Source organism: Carlito syrichta, unplaced genomic scaffold (assembly GCF_000164805.1).
Source record: "Carlito syrichta isolate Samal-C Ts95f unplaced genomic scaffold, Tarsius_syrichta-2.0.1 Scaffold311694, whole genome shotgun sequence".
NCBI classification, from domain to species: Eukaryota; Metazoa; Chordata; class Mammalia; order Primates; family Tarsiidae; genus Carlito; species Carlito syrichta.
The window spans coordinates 220,398-239,488 of record NW_007255790.1 but is presented as its reverse complement, the minus strand read 5'-3'; the positions used below and the strand labels follow the sequence as shown (position 1 = coordinate 239,488).

Here is a 19,091-nt window from a genome sequence, read left to right as displayed (position 1 = left end):
ATCTCTACAATAAATCAAAAAATCAGCCAGGCATGGTAGCGCATGCCTGTAATTCTGGCAGCTTGGAAGGCTGAGGCAGAAGGATCGCCGGAGCCCAGCAGGTCGAGGCTGCAGTGGCTGGGAGCGGCCACTGCACTCCAGTCTGGGCGACAGAGTGAGACTCCAACTCAAAAAAAAAGAAAGAAAGAAAGAAAGTGAATATTCAGGCTTGAACCATAATTCACATGGGATGCCTTCTTGAAGTATTGACATTGGTATGCTGTAGATACAGATATGATGGTGACATGCATATCATAAGGTCATTGGTCATGTACAAGTTCAGAGATGCCAGAAATGATCTTGAAATAGGTATTCAACTGTTTGTCCTTTCAAAGGCCAAAACATTCATACAGAAGCCAAGGCCAGAGAGTAGGTTTTGCGCATTCCTGTGACTGAAACTGAACTTTAATGGATCCCTGACAAATGTGTTTGCATATTTGATTCTGTATACTGCTCTATTAACTTGCCCTTAGCATTTCCCTGTGACATTGTCTTTGAAATTGTGATATATAATGGCTGAGTGATTTTTATCAGTGTGGGTATTCCATAATGTATTAGCTTTTCTCTTTATGTCAGACATGTTAGTTCATTGGCTTCTGTTCAACTTCAAACCGTGTTTGGACAGTCAACACACATCTTGGTCATTCATGTTTCCCCCCACCCTTCATATCCTTGACCTTCGGGCTGCTGTCTACAGTAATTGACAACTAGCCTCTTCCCTTTGAAGGTCCCTCAGGTATTTGAGGACTGCCTCATCTCCCCTTCTGCCTCAAGGACTCTTCCTCAGGCTGACAAGATGTGTCTCCTCGATGTAGCATTTGAGCCCTTCACCATCCCAGGGTCCTATCTGGTGTTTTTGAATGTGAAGCTTTAGAGCTTTGAGCTCCCTGCGTGCTCTCCCTTCAGGAGCCCACCCCTTGCACTTCCTCCTGCAAGTTCTATCCTGCCACATGGGGCTCCCGACTTCCTAGGTGCAACTTTTGCTAGGCTGTAGCCTAGATTTTGGCTAAGGTTCCTTCTGAGCCTTCCTTAGAGGCAGTCCATCCACTGACAGACACCAAGGCTCCAAACCAGATGTTCTGGCCTGGCTTCTGCATGGGTGATGACACCCACTTTCTTCCAATGGCCGATGGCTGTTAGGCATGAAACAGGTCACAGGTGGACGTCCCATTGAGGATAGACTTGTGGGCCTTTGCTTATCGTCTCACACAGTGGAGCAGGTGGACCATGGTGCTCATCCTCGTGGTCTTCCTCTAGAATCATAACCTTGGCGGTAGCCTCCCTACCTTTCCTCCATTGGAATTGCTGGCCACTCATCTTCTTGCTGGGTGTGTATGTTTTACCCCTTTTATAAAACCTAGCACAGAGATTGACATTGGTACGCTGTAGAAACAGATATGATGGGATTTCTGCCAGCAGGGTGGGAGAAGGAAGCCGGAGTTGGTGGGCTCAGATACTAGTGGGGACACCGGGTCTGACACTGTAGTGGACCACAGCACAGTGCCCAGTGGGGAGCCAGAGCTCTGCCTAAGCCAGCATTGTTAGCTGAGGTGTGAGGGCATCTCTCCAGGCTGCCGTGAGACTGATTCCAGTTCCCTAATGCCAAAACCTGCCTGCTTGCTAGGAGTGACTCAGTCAGGCAGCCAGGGTACAGTGTCCAGGCTGGAGGCACCGGCCGAAGGAGGCAGGACCTGGCCTCTTCCAGAGTTCCTGGGTCCAGTGGCCATCCTCTTCCCTATCACAGAGCCCGAGGCCCAACTTACCTGTCCCATGAAGATATCTTACAGAGGACCACACAGCTGGTTAAAGCCCAGCAAGGACCTGCGATCAGAGTCCCCTGACTCCCAGGCTAATAATTCTTCTGAACGTTGTGCTACAAAAATCCCACCCCTTGGAGGGCCTTTGGGGCTCGTGGACTCTGTCTTCTATCCAAAAGTAACAGAGACTCTCCCTTGCTTGTACTTTAAGAAAAAATCCTTTATGGTCTCCTGCTGAAATGTTTTTATAGCAGTCTGGTTATTTCAAATGTATATTTGTTATGGTTGCAGGAGAAATCCAAGTAACTGGTTTTTCAGAACCTAAGTAGTTAATGCTAGAAAATTTGCAGCAAATAAATTGATCAGTATGCAAGACAGTTGTCACGGCTGAATCATGGTCCACAGTTAAGGTAAACAGATCTGTGATGACATTTTCTGAGCAGAATACAAATGCAGTTACATTTCCTCCCAGAGGCTTCTGACATTTCTTCTACACGGATAACAGATTCTCCTAAGAAGGTGTTGGTCACAGGGAAGAAAGATCTTTGTTTAAATTCCTCTGAAAAGGTAGGCCTGTGGTATTTGATGTGCTTTCTGGGAAGAGAATTGTTCTAAGTGGGATGAAAATTGAGAAGAGCAGTTTGGTTTTTTGGGGGGCAGTGGGGGGGGGTAGCTGCTTCCCTTCCTCCCCCTCCCGCCCATGGAGAGAGCTTTTTGGTGTTTCGTTTATTTGAATGATCACTCAAATAACATGTTGTTGTGTTGTGAAAGTTTGCATGGAATTAATTTCTTTTTTCTGATGTGAAGATCAGAGGATATTTTGGATTCACATAAAATAGTGAGGAGAACAAGATGTCTTTTTTTCATTTCCTCCTGTTCCTTTTATCTGTAATGCTCTCAAGTTTCACATTTTTTCCCAGGTTTTTGCTGCCTACACTGTATTATAGGAATTCTGCACAATATGTCTGCATCTGAAATGTGGACTAGTCTGTGGCTAGATGCTGCATCACTAGCCTGATAGGTTTTGTGTATCACAGGGAACCTTGCAAAATCTTTAGCTTGGGCTGATTTTAAAATGAGCTCAAAACCTCACTGCAACTTTGTCTAAGAGCAGGTAGTCATGCCCCAGCCATGTGTCATAGGAAACAGTTTCCAGGAGGATTATTTGCATTTGGGGTTAGACCGCTGTGAATACAGATATTTCTGTCTATTTGTGCCTTTGCCATTGGTTACCATCAGGGGCCCTGAGCAGAGATCTAGACAAGAGAGTTGCATTTGAGGTGGGGGAATAAGGTCTCTAGGGAGCCGTAGATGGGATATAGGGCTGGAAAGCCTCAGTGCCTGGAAGGGAACAAGAAGGCATATCCCTCGGAGGGGACCGAATGAGACTCCTCAGAAATTCTGGAACAATCCTAGGAATGCATTTAGGAAAGAACACCTTTCATATTAGACTTAGTTCCTCCCAAAGCATTTCTGGAGTCCACTGCCAGGTTAGCACCACCGTGGCTTCCTCCAGGAAGCCTTCTCAGATCTTCCCAGCCATCCCCGCAACACGGTCCAGTCCTCCTCATAGCATGCAACTCTCAGTGTGAAATTATACAAATTACCCAGCTCTGTGTCTCCATCACACTCCAGATGGAACCTGTCAGAGGCAGGTCTGGGTCCCTGGCACAGCCCCTGGTTCCAAATAAAAGCTTTGCAAATGCTGCTTGTAAGCCATCAGGGACCAGTTTTTTACAGCAACCTCTGCAAAAGGACAGAACGTCTCGATTGATTCCATTTCTCAGTTAGAGAATAGATGGAGAAACTGAGTCAGACAGCAGTGGAGCCGGAACTAGAACCGAGCTCCCACTGAGCATGTGGCCCTCTGAATGAATGGACCAAGGAAGGTACGAATGCTCATCTACTTTGGTGTTAAAAGTCCCTGTGACTCAAACATGTGTGACATGGTAGTTGTAAATATGCAACTGGCCCAACCATATTTTTCTTCCATCTCCAGAAATTTTTTTGCCCCAAGCAGTGTAGGAGGATCAGGTGACCAAGGTTTTTCAGAATCTTCCCTTTTTGGATTCTGACGCTGACACACTGTGTATGTATTTTGAGGCAGTGACATCATCTCTCTCCTCCTGCGCGCCCTCTGTGTGGCTCCATCATTCAGGTCCTGCTGTCTTTCACCTGGACTGCTGTGACCTTCATTCATTCACAGGAGAAGTACAGGTGCAGTAAGAATGAATCACCAGGGACCCAACCTAGACTGGGTAGGGGAGGGTCTGGTTGGAGACAGGCCTCCTGAAGAAGTGAGTATTTGAGCTGAATCTAAATGAATGTGGGGAATTAGCTAGGTGAAGAGAGAAGAGAGCATTCTTGCCAGCGGATGTAGCATGTGCAAAGGCCCTGGGGCGGGAGGGAACATTGTGTGTTTGGAAAACTGACAGGGCAGTGTGACTGGAGCCAGAAAGGTGGGCTGGAGAGATAGACGGCACCTGACCCTACAGGTACTGGTTGATCATGACAGAAAACCCCGTGTTTGTGCTAAGAGCAAAGAGAAGCCATTTGAGAATAGAAGTGAAGGCTGGCCTTCTCTGATGTGTCCTCCAAGTGGGGAGTGACTGGGGTGGGACAGGAGTAGATGCAGGAAGACCAGGGGCCTGAGACGGGCCAGCAGCAGAACCCAGGAGATGGAAAGGGTTGTCGGTGGGCACAGCAGGACTTGCTAGTGGATTGGAGAACTGTTGGCAGAGTGGCAGCATTGCTGCCGGGGCCTGGGGGAGACCACCTGGAGGAGGGGGTATAGGTAGAGAAAATGAGGCTGTACATGATGCCCTGGGGTCTGGAAGAGGAGGAAGAGCTGCAAAGGAGGCCTAGGAAGAGGCCCATGAAGCAGCAGGCCAGGGTCTGTGGGCGAGACTGGCCAAAACAGGGAGGGAACCACAGCATTAGGGAAGGTCGGGGCAGAAGAGGGCCTGTCTGCCTTCACAGGCGTGGTCTGTGACGCTGGCAGCTCCTTCGTAGTGTGACAGGGACAGAGTCGGCCTTGAGAAGGTTGAAAGAAGCAGGGGAGGTGAGGAAGGGTGGGGTGAGGTAGCTCTTCGGTGATGTCGCCACCGTCCCCATCTTTTCCTGGGACGTGGAAGACTCTGCATGGGTTTTTAAAATGGATTTGACTTTAATGTGTGCTGTTGTCATGGATGTGCTCATACTGTGTGTTTTCCACATGTGGCAAACCCAACGGCATGGGCATATGGAGGGGAGGGTCCCATTCTCCAGGCCATTTCAGACGTGCGCTTGCCGGGCTCTGCCTGGGCTGCCCGCGGGGGCTGGACAGGACAGGAGTACATGACTCACCAGAGTCTCCGGGATCTGAATGCTGTGTAGGGCTGGGCAAGTGAGGGGCACACGTGCCCCTCAGGTGAACCTCCTAGTGGGGTGAGAGCATGTTGTCCGCAGGGGATAGCTGTTCCCCGTCAGGTCCAGGTTGGGCTGTGTATGTGTGTGCTGTGTGAGAGAGTGGGGTGTGTGGTTTGGGCATGTGTCGTGTGCGTCAGTGGTGTGAGAGTTGTCTTTGTGTGGTGGGTGTGTGAGTGGTGTGTGTGTTGGCATGTGTGATGTAGTATAAGTAGTGTGTGTATGGTTTGTGTATAGTATGTGTGAGTGACATATATGAGTGGGGTGTGTGGTGTGTGTGATGTCTGTGAGTGTGAGTGGTGTGTATGATGTGTAGGAGTGGTGAGTGTGGTGTGTAAGTGATGTGTGTGGTATATGAGTGGTGTGTGGTGTGTGTGTGTGATGTGTCTATGGTGTGGGAGGGGTGTGTGGTGTTTGTGTAACTGGTGTTTGTGTGGAATGTGTGTGGTGTACGAGTGGTGTGTATGTTGGTATGAGTGGTATTTGTATGGTGTGTGATTTAAGTGAGTGGTATATGTGTATGGTGCATGTGAGTGTTGTGTTTGTTGCTGTGAGTGGTGTGTGAGTGGTATGTCTGAATGGCTCATGGTGTATGTGAGTGTTGTGTTTTGGTGTGTGGTGTGTGTTGGTTTGTGTGAGTGGTATGTGTGGTGTGTGTGAGTGGTGTATGTGTGGATGTGAATGGTGTGTATGTGGTATGTGTTGGTTTGTGTGTATGTTGATGTTAGTAGTATGTGTGAGTAGTTTATGGTGTGTGGTATATGTTGGCTTGTGTGTGTGGTATGTGGGAATATGGTATGTGTGAGTATTTGTAGTGTGTGTTGACTTGTGTGTGGGGGTGGTGTGTGTGTAGATGTGAGTGGTGTGTATGGGTATGTAGTGTGTATGACTGGTTTATGGTGTATGATGTGTGTTGGTTTGTGTATGTGAGTGGTGTAAATGATGTGTGGTGTGTATGGTATGTGCGAGTAGTTTATGGTATATGGTGCATATTGGTTTGTGTGAGTGGTATTTGTTGATGTGAGTGGTGTGGGAGTATGTGGTATGTGTGAATGGTTTATGGTGTGTGGTGTGTTATGGTGTATGGTGTGTTTTGGCTTATATGAGTGGTGTGTGGGTGTAGATATGAGTAGTGTGTGTGGGTATATGGTGTGTGTGAGTTGGTTATGGTGTGTGGTACATGTTGGTTTGTGTGTGTGAGTGGTGTGTGTATAGATGTGAGTGGTAGGTGTTGGTAGGTGGTATGTGTGAGTGGTTTGTGGTATGTTGGTGTGTGTTGGTTTGAATGTGGAAGTGGTGTGTGTTGATGTGAGTGGTGTATGGGTATATGGTGTGTGAGTGGTTTATGGTGTGTGATGTGTGTTGGTTTGTGTGTGTGAGTGGTGTGAATGGTGTGTGGTGAGTATGTAGTGTGTATGAGTAGTTTATGAGATGTGTGGTGCATATTTATGGTGTGAGTGGTTTATGGTGTGTGGTATATGTTGGCTTGTGTGTATGAGTGGTATGTGGGAATGTGGTATGTGTGAGTATTTGTGGTGTGTGTTGACTTGTGTGTGTGCGTGGTGTGTATGTAGATGTGAGTGGTGTGTTTGGGTATGTTGTGTGTGTGAGTGGTATGTGTTGATGTGAGTGGTGTATGGGTATGTGGTATGTGAGTGGTTTGTGATGTATGATGTGTGTTGGTTTGTGTGTGAGTGGTGTGCGTGCATGTGCATGCCTGTGTGCTGGTGTGTGACACCCCAGCCCAGGACTTGGCTCTGTGAAGGGAGGGCCAGGCCTGTCTGTGACTCCCCAGGTGTGGGTGGGCCTTAAAACCACACCTGGTCTTAAACCCCCAGACTCAGGTAATCCTCTCTTCTCGGCCTCCCAAAGTGCTGGGATTACAGGCTGAGCCAGCCACCGCACCCAGCCTGTGCGCATATTTTTTAATTGAATGAATACTACACGTGCTGACTCTGCCAGGCATCATGCTAAGTGCTTTTACAACAATAAGCTCTTTCGTCCTCATCACCTCAGGACCAGGATCCTTCCTCACCGACCTTGCCACCTCCCTGCCAAGATCCCCACCTTTAAACCAGCAGGGAGGGCCACCCACACCTGGGGAGTCACAGACAGGCCTGGCCCTCCCTGCACAGAACCAAGTCCTGGGCTGGGGTGTCACACACCAACATACACACAGGCGCGTGCACACATGCCACTCACACACAAACCAACACACACTATACACCACAAACCACTTACACACTATATACCCACATACCACTCACATCAGCACATACCACTCACACACACAAACCAAAACGCACCACTGGATCGTTGGGGGGAAAAACTAGAATATTCAAATGGCAACAACAATAAGAGCGTTTAGGAGAAAATAACACCCACATATGATTCCCACAACAAAAGTACCTAAGTTTGACATTTTGGTATACTTCCATCTACCTACCTTCCAGTCTTCTTGCTGTGCATATGACAAGCACACACATACCCTCTTACCTCCTGTCATAGTGCAGGAGAAGCTGTGTCCAGGTTCACCTGTGTTTGCTCTCACAGTGATTCTGCCCTTCAGTTTTAGGACTTAATGGCTTTAAAGTGCTTTTGCCTCCATTTCAGAAAAAAATATGTAAATTTCTTATCAGAAGCAGGCAGGTGATAAGGTTGGGTCACTGCTGGCACGCCCCTGCGTGTGCCTGTGTGTGTGTGTATTTTAGTGTCTCTTGACACAAACTGCTCAGTTGTCCTCCAGAAAGACTGTCCTCATGTACACCCCCAGGCGCAGGGCATGGTGGATCACCTGAGGTGTGATTTCTTCTCCATATAGTGCAATAGTCAGGTTCTGCTTTTATTTGCCTCTGAATGAAATTCAGAAACCCAGGAGCAAATTAACAACTTGCTTACTGGCTACTCTTCATCCAAAGCTTAGGGCTTCTCGGCTCCATTTGATACCAAGCCCTGCCTTTGGGACTGTCACCTCTGCCCTGGCCTGGGACCTTCCGTCAGCCATCTTCCCTGGGTGCACATCCCAGGAGCTTGCTTGTACTTGAGTCATAGAGAAAAGTTGCCAGATTTAGGAAGCAGGTAGTCACTTTTTCAGGGGAAACTGTGATGGCCGATCACATTGTGGATGTGGACATAGATTACAGAGAAGACAGACTTGTTTTTTTACTTTGTTTGAATTGAATGAGGGTGGCTCCTAAAAATTAACATTAGAGAAAACATTTCATCTTTAAAGTGAATTTTAGTTTCATTGATTGCATCTTCTATTTGGTTTATTTAGTATCCAGACTACTATTTTAGTTACCAAGGTTGCATCTGATAAAATGAGACATTCATTTTTTGTTTGTTTTGTTTTGTTTTGTTTTGTTTTGTTTTGTTTTGAGTTGGAGTCTCACTCGGTCGCCCAGGTCGCCCAGACTGGAGTGCAGTGGCCGCTCCCGGCCATCGCAGCCTCGACCTGCTGGGCTCTGGCAATCCTTCTGCCTCAGCCTTCCAAGTAGCCGGAATTACAGGCATGTGCTACCACGCCCGGCTGATTTTTTTTTTTTTTGATTTATTGTAGAGATGAGGTCTTGCTGCCCAGGCGGGTCTCGAACCCTCAGGCTCAGGCAATCCACTCACCTCAGCCTCCCAAAGGCGCGGGATTACAGGCTGAGCCACCAAGCCCGGCACGAGACATTCATTTTTTAAATAAACTTTTAAAAGTAGGTATAGGAGCAGATTCCTTGATAAAACAAAGAGTGTCTGTCTTAAACCAGCAACTTATTCCAGTTAAATTTAGGCACCAAGCAAGTTTGCTAACCATCAGCACAGTCATGATCATTTTCATTATTTTTGAGTGTTTCTTTTTTCCAGGCACTATGTTAGAATCTTCACATGTATTATCTTAAATGACACTTCAAGGTAGACTTTATGAACATTTCATAAATGTTACTTTGATCTAGAATGGCCCACTCAAATAGCTAAGAAGTATTTCAGTTGTAATTTAAAATCAGGGCCTGGGACAGTGGCTCATGCTATGATCCTGGCACTTTGGGAGGTCAGGGTGGGAGAATCACTTGAGGCCAGAAGTTCAAGACCACCCTAGGTCACATAGCAAGACTCCTGTCTCTTTAAATAATTTTTAAAAAATTAGTTGGATGTAGTGGCTTATGAGTGTAGTCTCAGCCACTCAGGAGACTTAGGCTGGAGGATCACTTGAACCTGGGAGGTCAAGGATGGAGTGAGCTAGGACAGCACCACTGCACTCCAGCCTGAGTGACAGAGTGAGACTTGACTCATAAAATAAAATAGTAAAGGAAATTAAAATAAAATACAAATCAGGTCATCTGACTTCATAGCTCTGTAGTCTTTCTGTTAGGTCATTATTAGTGAATACTGCTCTAAAAGTTCTGACCAATGAAGTAAGACACACATACAAAAGAAATTAGACAAGAAATAAGACACAAAAAAGAAAGGCCAACTGGGGGTACCTGTACAGGTTACCCAACTTTGCCTTGCTTCCCTCATCTGTCTGAGGAAAGGGTTAGATTTTCAGGATCCAGTTTCATCCAACTCCAACCTCTGCTGCACCAGCCAAGGTTTGGGGGAGTTTTGCTTTTCGCAACTTGTATTACAAAAACGATTGGCATTTTTGTTTTCCCAAAATAAAATTAAGGTCATTGGGACAGGGAAGGGATGAACCTTTCTAGGTGTGCTGACAGTGGCTAAAATCTCTTCTGGCCTGGAATTTCTTTAACTCAAAGACAGGAATGAGATAGTTGGCTTTAAGATACTGAAACTAGTGTTCCTGAGCAGGTAATACATTTTCTTTTTCTTTTTTCTTTTTTTTTTTTTGAGTTGGAGTCTCACTCCGTCGCTTAGGCTGGAGTGCAGTGGCACAGTCACGGGCACCCCAGCGTCGACCTCCTGGGCTTTGGCAATTCTTCCGCCTCAGCCTTCCAAGCAGCCAGAACTACAGGCATGCGCTACCATGCCCAACTAATTTTTGGATTTATTGTAGAGACGAGGTCTCGCCAAGTTGCCCGGGCCAGTCTCAGACCCACGGGCTCAGATAATCCATTTGCCTCGGCCTCCCAAAATGCTGGGATTACAGGCTGAGCCACCAAACCTGGCCAAGCAATACATTTTAAAAGCTTCCACAGTTAGAGACATTTAGGATATACTGGGTTAATCAAAGTTAAGCACACTTCTTTTTATAGGTAGGGCTTCTCAGTATGCAATACGTTTTTAATGGATGGTGGAATCTCTAAGAGAGTGGATGAGTGCAGTTTTTTTCTAACTTATTTGACCCTGAAACCCCTTTCCTGGAGATTCTTCAGGGACTGCTGTTCTGTGGAACTTATTTTAGAAGTGGGGACTTTCATATTCCCTCACAGTGATTCTGCCCTTCAGTTTGGGGACCTGATAGATTTAATGCATTTTACCCTCTATCTCAGGAAAAAAACATAAATTTCTTATCAGAAACAGGCAGATGATGAGGCTGCAGGTCATTGCCATTAATACTGCCTAGCTACTACAAACTCAATACAGTCATTGTCTACAGGGGAGAGAATTACTTTAAGAGGTACATCTTTCTCCTTGAGCACTTTTCAATGTGTACATGGTTTTAAAAACAAAACAAAACTATAAAAGTCCTCAAAGTTTTGTGGACATAGCAGAGTGACTAAATTAAGATTTTGTTTATTAGTATTGTAAAATTCTTCCTCAAGAGTTTTGAGTGGAATAGTTCAAGTTGACCTTCGAATGTGTTTATTAAACATGATGTCTTTGGATGTTACTGCGGGTCAACTGTCACAGGACTCCCTGGTTTCTGCTGAAAGGAAAAGAGCAATGAGCCTCACCAAGCGTGTCCCAAACACATCACTAGGCTTTCGTCTCTACGAACAAGAGCCCAGATTCCCACATTCATTTTGACCTGTCTTTTTAAAGTAGATTTTTTGTAGACTGCTGCTTCCCTTCTACCCCAGGTAAGATTTGAGCTAAGAAAAGTTAGCACTGTGGGAACCGTTCCCAAGAACAGGAGACAGAATCAGAGAGGCCGCTTGAAATATTTATCTTGCCATGGTATGGTCTGACTACTTGAGCTTAGGAAACTTCCAAAAAGTAGGAAGAAGGAACTTTTTAACAGTGTGGTTTCCTTGAAATCCGAAATGCTTAACATGGCCTTAGCGAGTTTCCAAAAGCGTCTGGCTTGTAGGAAATAATGTATCTTGGCCACGATGTGCAGGAAAGATACTCTCATCTAGTGCCAGACCTTCCTATTCTTTAAATTAATATTTATTCCTGGAAAGGCCTGGCTGTGGAGAGCCAGGATGCCTCAGCCTGGCACAGTGCAGCCTGGAGTGATGCTTTTAACACCCCTAGACCTCACTGTCCTCATCCTGAACAGAGGGGCCATGCAGGGCTCTGACACATGGGTTCTGAGTCCAGTGTGAGTGTGGGGACCAGACTTCCTGCTTGCACATCATGATACCCGGGGTAGAGGGTAGAGCATCAGAGGGCCCTGCCACAAGACATTGGCTCATGATGAGCTTGCCCTATCTGGGTTACCGGAAGTTGATGCCAGTGATGGTTCTTTCTTTCCCTTCAGCATTTGGCCATGCTGCCTGGATTCCTAGACATCTTACCTGCCTCCAGGTGGCCAAGAGACGGGAGTCCCTTATGAAAGCTGCTAAGCTGTGCTATTTCTTTTTTGACTACTCTTTCAAGCAGTAAATATGAGAGATATCCTTTTCCAGAGACAGGAAGGCTTCACCTGAGCCACGTAGCCAGCTGCCAGTGGGCAGAGCAGCCCACAGGACCCAGGTTCCCAGGCTCTCCTGCCAGGGGTGTTTCTGGTAACACGTGACAACTTTCTCACTTGTCACTGAGTTTTTCTGACATTGACAAAACCTCTTGTCTTTGCTACATTCCAGAAATGGCTTCAGACATCCCTGGGTCTGTGACATTGCCCGTTGCCCCCATGGCGGCCTCCGGACAGGTGAGGATGGCAGGGGCCATGCCTGCCCGTGGAGGAAAGCGGCGTTCCGGGTAAGCAACCTCGGCATTTCCAGCAATTGAGCTTTCATCAATGTTGAGCCACAGCTCTTGACCTGCTAGGAAAATATTGTTTCTCCCTCTCTTGCAAAATAAAAGCTCAGCAGTTTGCATCCTGTTTAGATTTTTCAAGATTCCTAAATATGCACATGATTTGCTTCTAAGTGTTTTGGGCCTTGGCACCCAGCTGGGGACTTCTGTTTGCTTGTCCTTGTGGTGAGAATGTGCTTTGGGATCCTGCTGGGCCTGGCTCAGGCTGTGTGAAGGGAGGGGCTCACCCGTTACCCCGCCTGAGCTTTCCAGCCGGGGGCTTGGCAGTGCTGCTGAGCTGAGTTCCAGCCCCTGTAGGCTGTGAAGGGTCCACCCTGGTGCCGTCCATTCTTTCCTCCTTGGCAGGTGGCATGCAGGAATTCCTTTCAAGTGATTCAATTCGCAGGCCAGGCAGTTCACATGTATGCCGCTCTGCCAATAAAGCTGGTAGCGATAAGTGCTGTCGACTGTCCTAGTTCTGATGGGGCCAGGAAGACCATCACTCTTGAGCAGATGGAGCCCCAGCTGCACCTACTCAAAATGCGCAATGCTCAGTTAGGTGGACACCTAAGAAGCCAACCAACCAAACCTAACCAACAATTCAGACTCAGTTTACCACCCCACCCCTTTCCCTCATTGAATCCATTTGATTTTTCATACCATATTTGGTAAACAAGGTTTCTCATGAAGTGCAATTAGTTTTCACTTTTAATGCAATTTCTGATCACACATGGCTCCCCAGGAATGCAGCCGTCCAATTATAGCGGAACACACTTCTCACAGCGCGTGGCCTGTGGGGTGGGCCCATTTTGAAGTGAGACTTTCCTCTAAACCAACTTGATGCTTCAAGAAGGTAGAGGCTGGGGTCGGGGCTGTCTCGGGATTTGGAATGGAGTGGGCTAACAGGAAAAAGCAAGCGCAGCATGGTAATTTGGGATTATGAAAAAGACTGTTGAGTGATGTATTGTCCCAGAAGGAGGGCCTGAGAGGTTGAAGAAAACCCAACCACTGAACTCCCTGGATTCAGCAGGTGCACTTTCACTGTCATTGGCTGGGCGCTGAGGCAGCCAGTTCTCTACCACCCAGCCCTGTCTTTACAGTGGGCCCAGCAGAGCTGTCCTGAACAGCCTTGGTGCCTGGGGGCAAAGCTTCCAGATCAGCTCTGTAATAAATGGTGCGACTTTCCTCTGGGGCTTCCTGCAAACACAGCCGTCCTATTTCAGTCAACCATTCTTGCTAACTAGGTGCTAAGCTCAGCAGAGTCCCTTTGCTAAAAGAAGCCACAAGGTGTCAACCTATCAACTTACTGATGTTTTAAAATTCCAGGCCTTTTAAAGTTATTTTAAATGTTTGTGCACTCTAACTTACATTTCCTGGGGACAGAGCCCCAGGGCTTGCCCAAGTACTTTCCCAGAAGAGGCGGGCACAGGACTCTGTGATGAGGGAGGTGGGTTGGGTCAGGCCCAGGTCCAGGCTGAGGTGCTCAGGCCCAGCCCGGTATTTGCAGCACCAGAAGTCCTCTCTGCTTAGGATCCATCTCTGAGTGTCTGTCAGGTGTTTTCCCTTCCTCTCCCGCAAGCTGGGCTAAAGTGGGTTGAGGCTTCCCTCCTGGGTCTCCATGTTCCTGACCCCAACCTGGCATCCAGACCCTGATTTCTCATTGCTCCCTGAACTGATGATTTGACCCCAGCCTGGCATCCAGACCCTGATTTCTCATTGCTCCCTGTCACATTTCTGGAGAAGTCCACCACCGTCTCCTTCACTTCTGGGTCACACACACACAGCATGGCATTGGAGGCAGCTGTGAACCCTGAGCAGGCTGAGACAGAGCCTAGCATTGCATTCCACTTGGAGTCACGGGAGCAAAACATCAAGAAAAGAATTGAGCGGTGAGGGAGTTTGGGCGGTGACTGCTGACACCGGTGGTGTCACCGCTGAGGAGGAGGGCACGACCTCCTGGAGGACCTCCTGGAGGCAGATCAGCAGCGATCCTCTCTAGGGTACTTGTCTTCTGTCATCCTCTTTCTTGGGGTCTAAGCCCCTGCCAGAGGGAGGGGACATGCAAACTACCAATCTGGCCCCTACTCGGTGATGTTGGGATTTACCCTGTGTCTAGGCAAAGAGACCTCTGTTTCTACAGGGCTGTTTCCATAGTAATTCTTGCATCGGATGTGTTTACATGCTTTGCTGCAATTCAGTGATTGAGGCCACCACCGTTCTCGAGCTTCTCGATAACAACAGCTCCTTCGACCACAGCCTGATCACTTAGCTAAGTGCAGAGGACACCCTCTGGAGACCACATGCATCAAAAAGCAAGTAGCCACAGCAGGCCTACCTCCTTGTTCCTACAGCACGGTGTGCATTTAAGGACACTCTCCCTGCCGTTGGCATGGCGGTCCCACCTCCTCCTTCCCTCTGAGAACGTGGGACACAGTTGGAGAGACACAGGGAGAGAGAAAAGAAAGAGAAGGGTCATGGGGGTGGTGGAGGTTGGGGGTGGTGTCCGCAAGGACCTTCTTCCCACCCCCCGATTCCTTGCCTGCGTCTTTTTAATCTGATTTGACTCTTTTGGTGGAAGAAAAATGTCCTAGATTCTCAGGATCACCACCTGTCCCACCCCAGTGTTTCAATGTTGAGTAGAACTTACCCCTCTCGGGGTTGGGTCCTCCGGGCTGCCTGATGGTGGACCCCTCACGGCTGAATTTCCCTCTCGCCTCCCCCGATGGCCTTCCTTGGTAAGCGTCTCGGCCGGCCACGTGCTCTCCCAGGAGTTGGGGCACAGGTGAGGGTTCAGAAGTTGCAGCTGCCTTCACAAGTGATTCCAGACAGGACACGGTGGCTCATACCTATAATCCTAGCACTTTGAGAAGCCGAGGTGAGAGAAGTGCTTGAGGCCAGAGGTTTGAGACAAACCTGGGCAACATAGCAAGACCCCGTCTCTACTAAAAAAATTAACTGGGCGTGAGGGTGTGTGCCTGTAGTCCCAGCTTCTTGAGAGGCTGAGGCGGGAGGGTCACTTGAGCCCAGGAGTGTTTGAACCCAGGCTGTAGTGAGCTGTGATCACACCACTGATCTCCAGCCTGGGTGATAAAGAGAGACCCCATCTCTTAAAAAAAAAAAATGATTCTACAAGCTGAAGCAAACCACCTGAAATGCATTTTTTGCAGCAACCTCCCTATCTCAGTGACAGGGTACTGAGGGGTGGGAACTCCTTCAGGACAAACTCCATTAGGAGAAGCAGCAGTGAGCAGTCGGGGGTCTATGCCCACCCCCAGAGCTAGCCCTTGTTGGGGATGGAGAATGGAGGTAGTGGATAGGGAGGTACCCGCTGCCTTGGAGTCCAATGCTGGGCTTCAAAATGGCATGATGAAGGGAAAACTATTTTCTTTTTTTTTTTTTAAATATACTTATTTAAAAATAGAGACAAGTTCTCGCTATGTTGTCCAGGCTGGTCTCAAACCCCTGGACTCAAGCAATCCTCTTGCTTTGGCCTCCCATAGTGCTGGGATTACAGGCATGCACCACCGTGCCCCACCTATTTTCAAACTGTATGCAGCCCATGGACTGGCGTCTCTCTCTGACGTAACCCTGAGAGCTGCGGGAATGTGTTTGAGTTACAGGTGTGTTGAAGGTTATCTTGCCAAGTGTTTGTGTGCTGCTCTTGCAATCTCAGCCAGCGGTCCAGGCTCTGAAGGAAGAGTGCTTTCCAGGGCCCTTGTCACTTACCTTGTTGTTAGCAGAGGCTTTGGGCTACCCAGGATCACTCCTTTGTTCCGCTGTTGGGCCAGCCTTTTTATCCTTCCTGATTTGAGCACAAGTGAATTCTGTTTGGTGACTCATATTTGACAATGTATTATTATTATGACACAATCACTATTAGAGAGATTCATGTATCACTCTTTTTTTTTTTTTTGAATTGGGATCTCACTCTGTCATGTAGTCTGGAGTACAGTGGCCATGATCATGGCTTATTGCAGCCTCGAACTCCTGGACTCAGGCAATCCTCCTACCTCAGTCTCCCAAGTAGCTGGGATTACAGGCATGCACCACCATACCTGGATAAATTTTTTATTTTTTGTAGAGACGAGGACTTGTTATGTTGCCTAGGCTGGTGTCAAACTTCTGGGCTCAAGCAGTCCTCCCACCTCGCCCTCCCAAAGTGTTGGGGTCATAGGCATGAGCCACTGTGCCCAGCCACGCTCACTCTTAACTCTTTGCAAGGTCAGATGTGCCTCTCATGACTTTGATAGAGATAAGCATTCAGGCTCAATGACAGCAAAATGAGGTAAAACTCTTTTTCAGCCCACCTCTGGAAGACAGTTATATCATCCATTCATTGTGACAATTTCTTTACAGTGAATACAACAGGACTTGAAAGTCATATTTTGATTTCTCTCCTTATTATCCAGATGCTTCAGTGTTCTAGAGACACATAAAAGACACAAAACAAAGGATGATTCACTTAGACTTTTTGTAACAAAGCAATAGGCATGGCTGATGGTGGTCCTGTCTAAAGTGAAGTATTCTAAGTGATGACAGAGACCCCAAGGCAGGTGTGGCTCTGAGAGGCCCCTTTTGTCCTTGGTAGTAGCATTGTTTTCTCTGTTACTGATGGGCCGGGGAGACTATTTGGAGGTGGGGTGAGTTATCCCGAGAATCCAAACAATCTTTTGTGTCCTGGGTTCTTCCCCACTTTATGCTTTTCTGAATGACTAGATCTGTTCATAGTACACATGTGATCATGTGCACACAGAGGTGGGAGGCACAGTCTCTTGGTCCCTAATTTTTTCCTAGAGAAATTCTGGGTCCCAGCAGACTAGACTCTGGGTCCAGAGCAGGGCCCTCTCCTTATATCTTCAGCTTGACTGAGTCACAGCTGGCCTGGCTGGGGGGAACTTTTCTCAAGGGGCTCACTTCCTCAATTGTCTACTCCATGAAGCGCCAGGTAAAGACAACTATCTGCTAAATCTAGGGTGGCCAACCATCCTGGTTTGCCCAGGACTCTCCCAGTTTTAGCATTGAAGTCCTGGATCCAAGGAGTCCTCAGTCCTGGAAAAAATTGTTACAGTTCACCACCCTGAACACCCCAAAGATCCTGCAGGCTGAGGAGGGAGGGCTGACTCATAAATTGCATTCTGCAGGAACCTGATGATTACTTGAGCTCCTATCAACTTAAGCTAAAAGGAATTTGAAAGTTAACAGTCTGTCCCACACCCACTTAAGGCTTTGTCAAATGCTCGCCTGAGTTCTTAGGAATTTTGAAAGCACTGTTTCTTTTTCTTAACGTTGAAGTGTTTTTGACTGCATGGGGTGTTAATTAACCTCCCTGTGGACAGCAGAATCGCTCTTCCCCAAAATGAACACTGGGTGGCAGTGTGGTTCTGCGGCTTTGCAGCACACCCAGGGAATTCGGTTACAGTGTTTTTGGTGGCTGTCTCCCAGATGTGGTTTCGGGGAAAGGTGGAGTGATGGCTTAGTAATTATGCAGAATATCGGTGACGTTGTTTTATTTAGAAAGTCTTGCATGAACTTCCACTTGTCCACAGCGTCGGTAACTCTGCAGCTGCTTCCTGGTTTCCCAAACTGCACTGTAGGGTGTGTACACCCATCTCCCTGTGGTTGCCTGTGGCCTTTTAACTGGGCTTGTCCTTCCCTGGCACTTTCCTCTCCACCTCCCCTTCTCTTTGGGCATGTAAACATAAAGCGATGCTTATCACTACTGTCATCTTTTACAGTTATCTAACTCCTTTTGGGATTTTCCTCTTAGTACAAACCTTGTCTCTCAGCACCAGAAATTTCAAGTTGGCAGGGATCCCATCAGGTCACCCTGAACAAAATATGCCCAGAACTCTGGCTGCACTGTACATAAAACCAAACAAAAACAAACACAAGATGCTGATTTTAAGGAGAAAGTACTCTTTTGGCTTGTCTGATCCCAGTGCCCAGGTACCCCAAGTCACCCCAAAGCCTAGAGAACGTGACTTGTCTCCTTAGGGGCTTCTTGGGTGTGCTTGCGCAAGAATGGCTTCTCCTGGGCAACCTGGCTGTTTCCTGGTAAGCCTGGGTGTTCTTTGCCTTCCCCAGGTCAGGAGCCACTGAAACCCTGTCCTTAAAGCCTGAGCGGTAGGTGTTACCCTTTCTGTGAGGCTGGCAGTTCTGGCATCCTTACCTGTGGTCATTTAATACATACTCCATTCTCTCTTGAGAACTTGGAAGGTCTTGATGAATCAAAGTCAAAGGAATTTCTTGGTCCGAGCTGCCAGGTAGGCTGGCCTTGTTCTGCTTGGACTCCATGGGAACTATGCCTCCCCCAGTCCACCAGGCCCACAGAGAACAAGAAGGGGACACAGGGGCTCTGAGATGGTCTTCTAAGGAATCACCCTTGATGTCCAGGAGAGCCCAGAAATCTGTATTATTTCTCGTTTTGTTTTCCAAAGACTTCGGTGTACTTGATGCTGTTAAGTACCCTCTCTGCCTGGTGATCTTCAGGCATACGATGAACTGCATTAAAGAGACTTGGTTTGTTAGAAGAATTCAGCAAGTATCTATCAAGACTTTTTGCTTTATGTTTACACTGAGAGTGCCGGTAAAGGGGAGATCTCAGTCATTTTCTGGTGGGTTTCAAGAAGCAGATAGACAGCAAGTGTGAGTAACTTGGGCCCCAAATGACCACTCTCCCCGCCACAGCCTTTTGGTCCTGAACTTATAGGATGGTGACCTTAAATGCCCTATTAAGCCAGGCTCAGTGGCTCAGCCTGTAATCCCAGCGCTTTGGGAGGCTGAGGTGAGTGGATTGCCTGAGCCTGCGGGTTCGAGACCCACCTG

At 47.7% G+C, this 19,091-nt stretch overlaps 1 protein-coding gene across 6 annotated transcripts in view; it reads left to right on the top strand.

Annotated features, from left to right (window-relative positions):
• Positions 1–2,214: 2,214 nt before the first annotated feature.
• The window catches only part of ARNT2 (aryl hydrocarbon receptor nuclear translocator 2), a 164,157-nt gene continuing 147,280 nt past the window's right edge, over positions 2,215–19,091 (top strand). For 3 of the 6 annotated variants that reach the window (XM_021718001.1, XM_021718002.1, XM_021718003.1), the window contains exon 1: positions 12,113–12,230. In XM_021718001.1, the coding sequence (XP_021573676.1) occupies positions 12,118–12,230 (113 nt within the window). In that variant the 5' untranslated portion in view covers positions 12,113–12,117. Of the gene's footprint in view, positions 2,364–3,816; positions 4,014–12,112; positions 12,231–19,091 lie in introns of those variants that run through there. The other 3 variants (XM_008068945.1, XM_008068944.2, XM_021718000.1) reach the window with 2 other exon arrangements.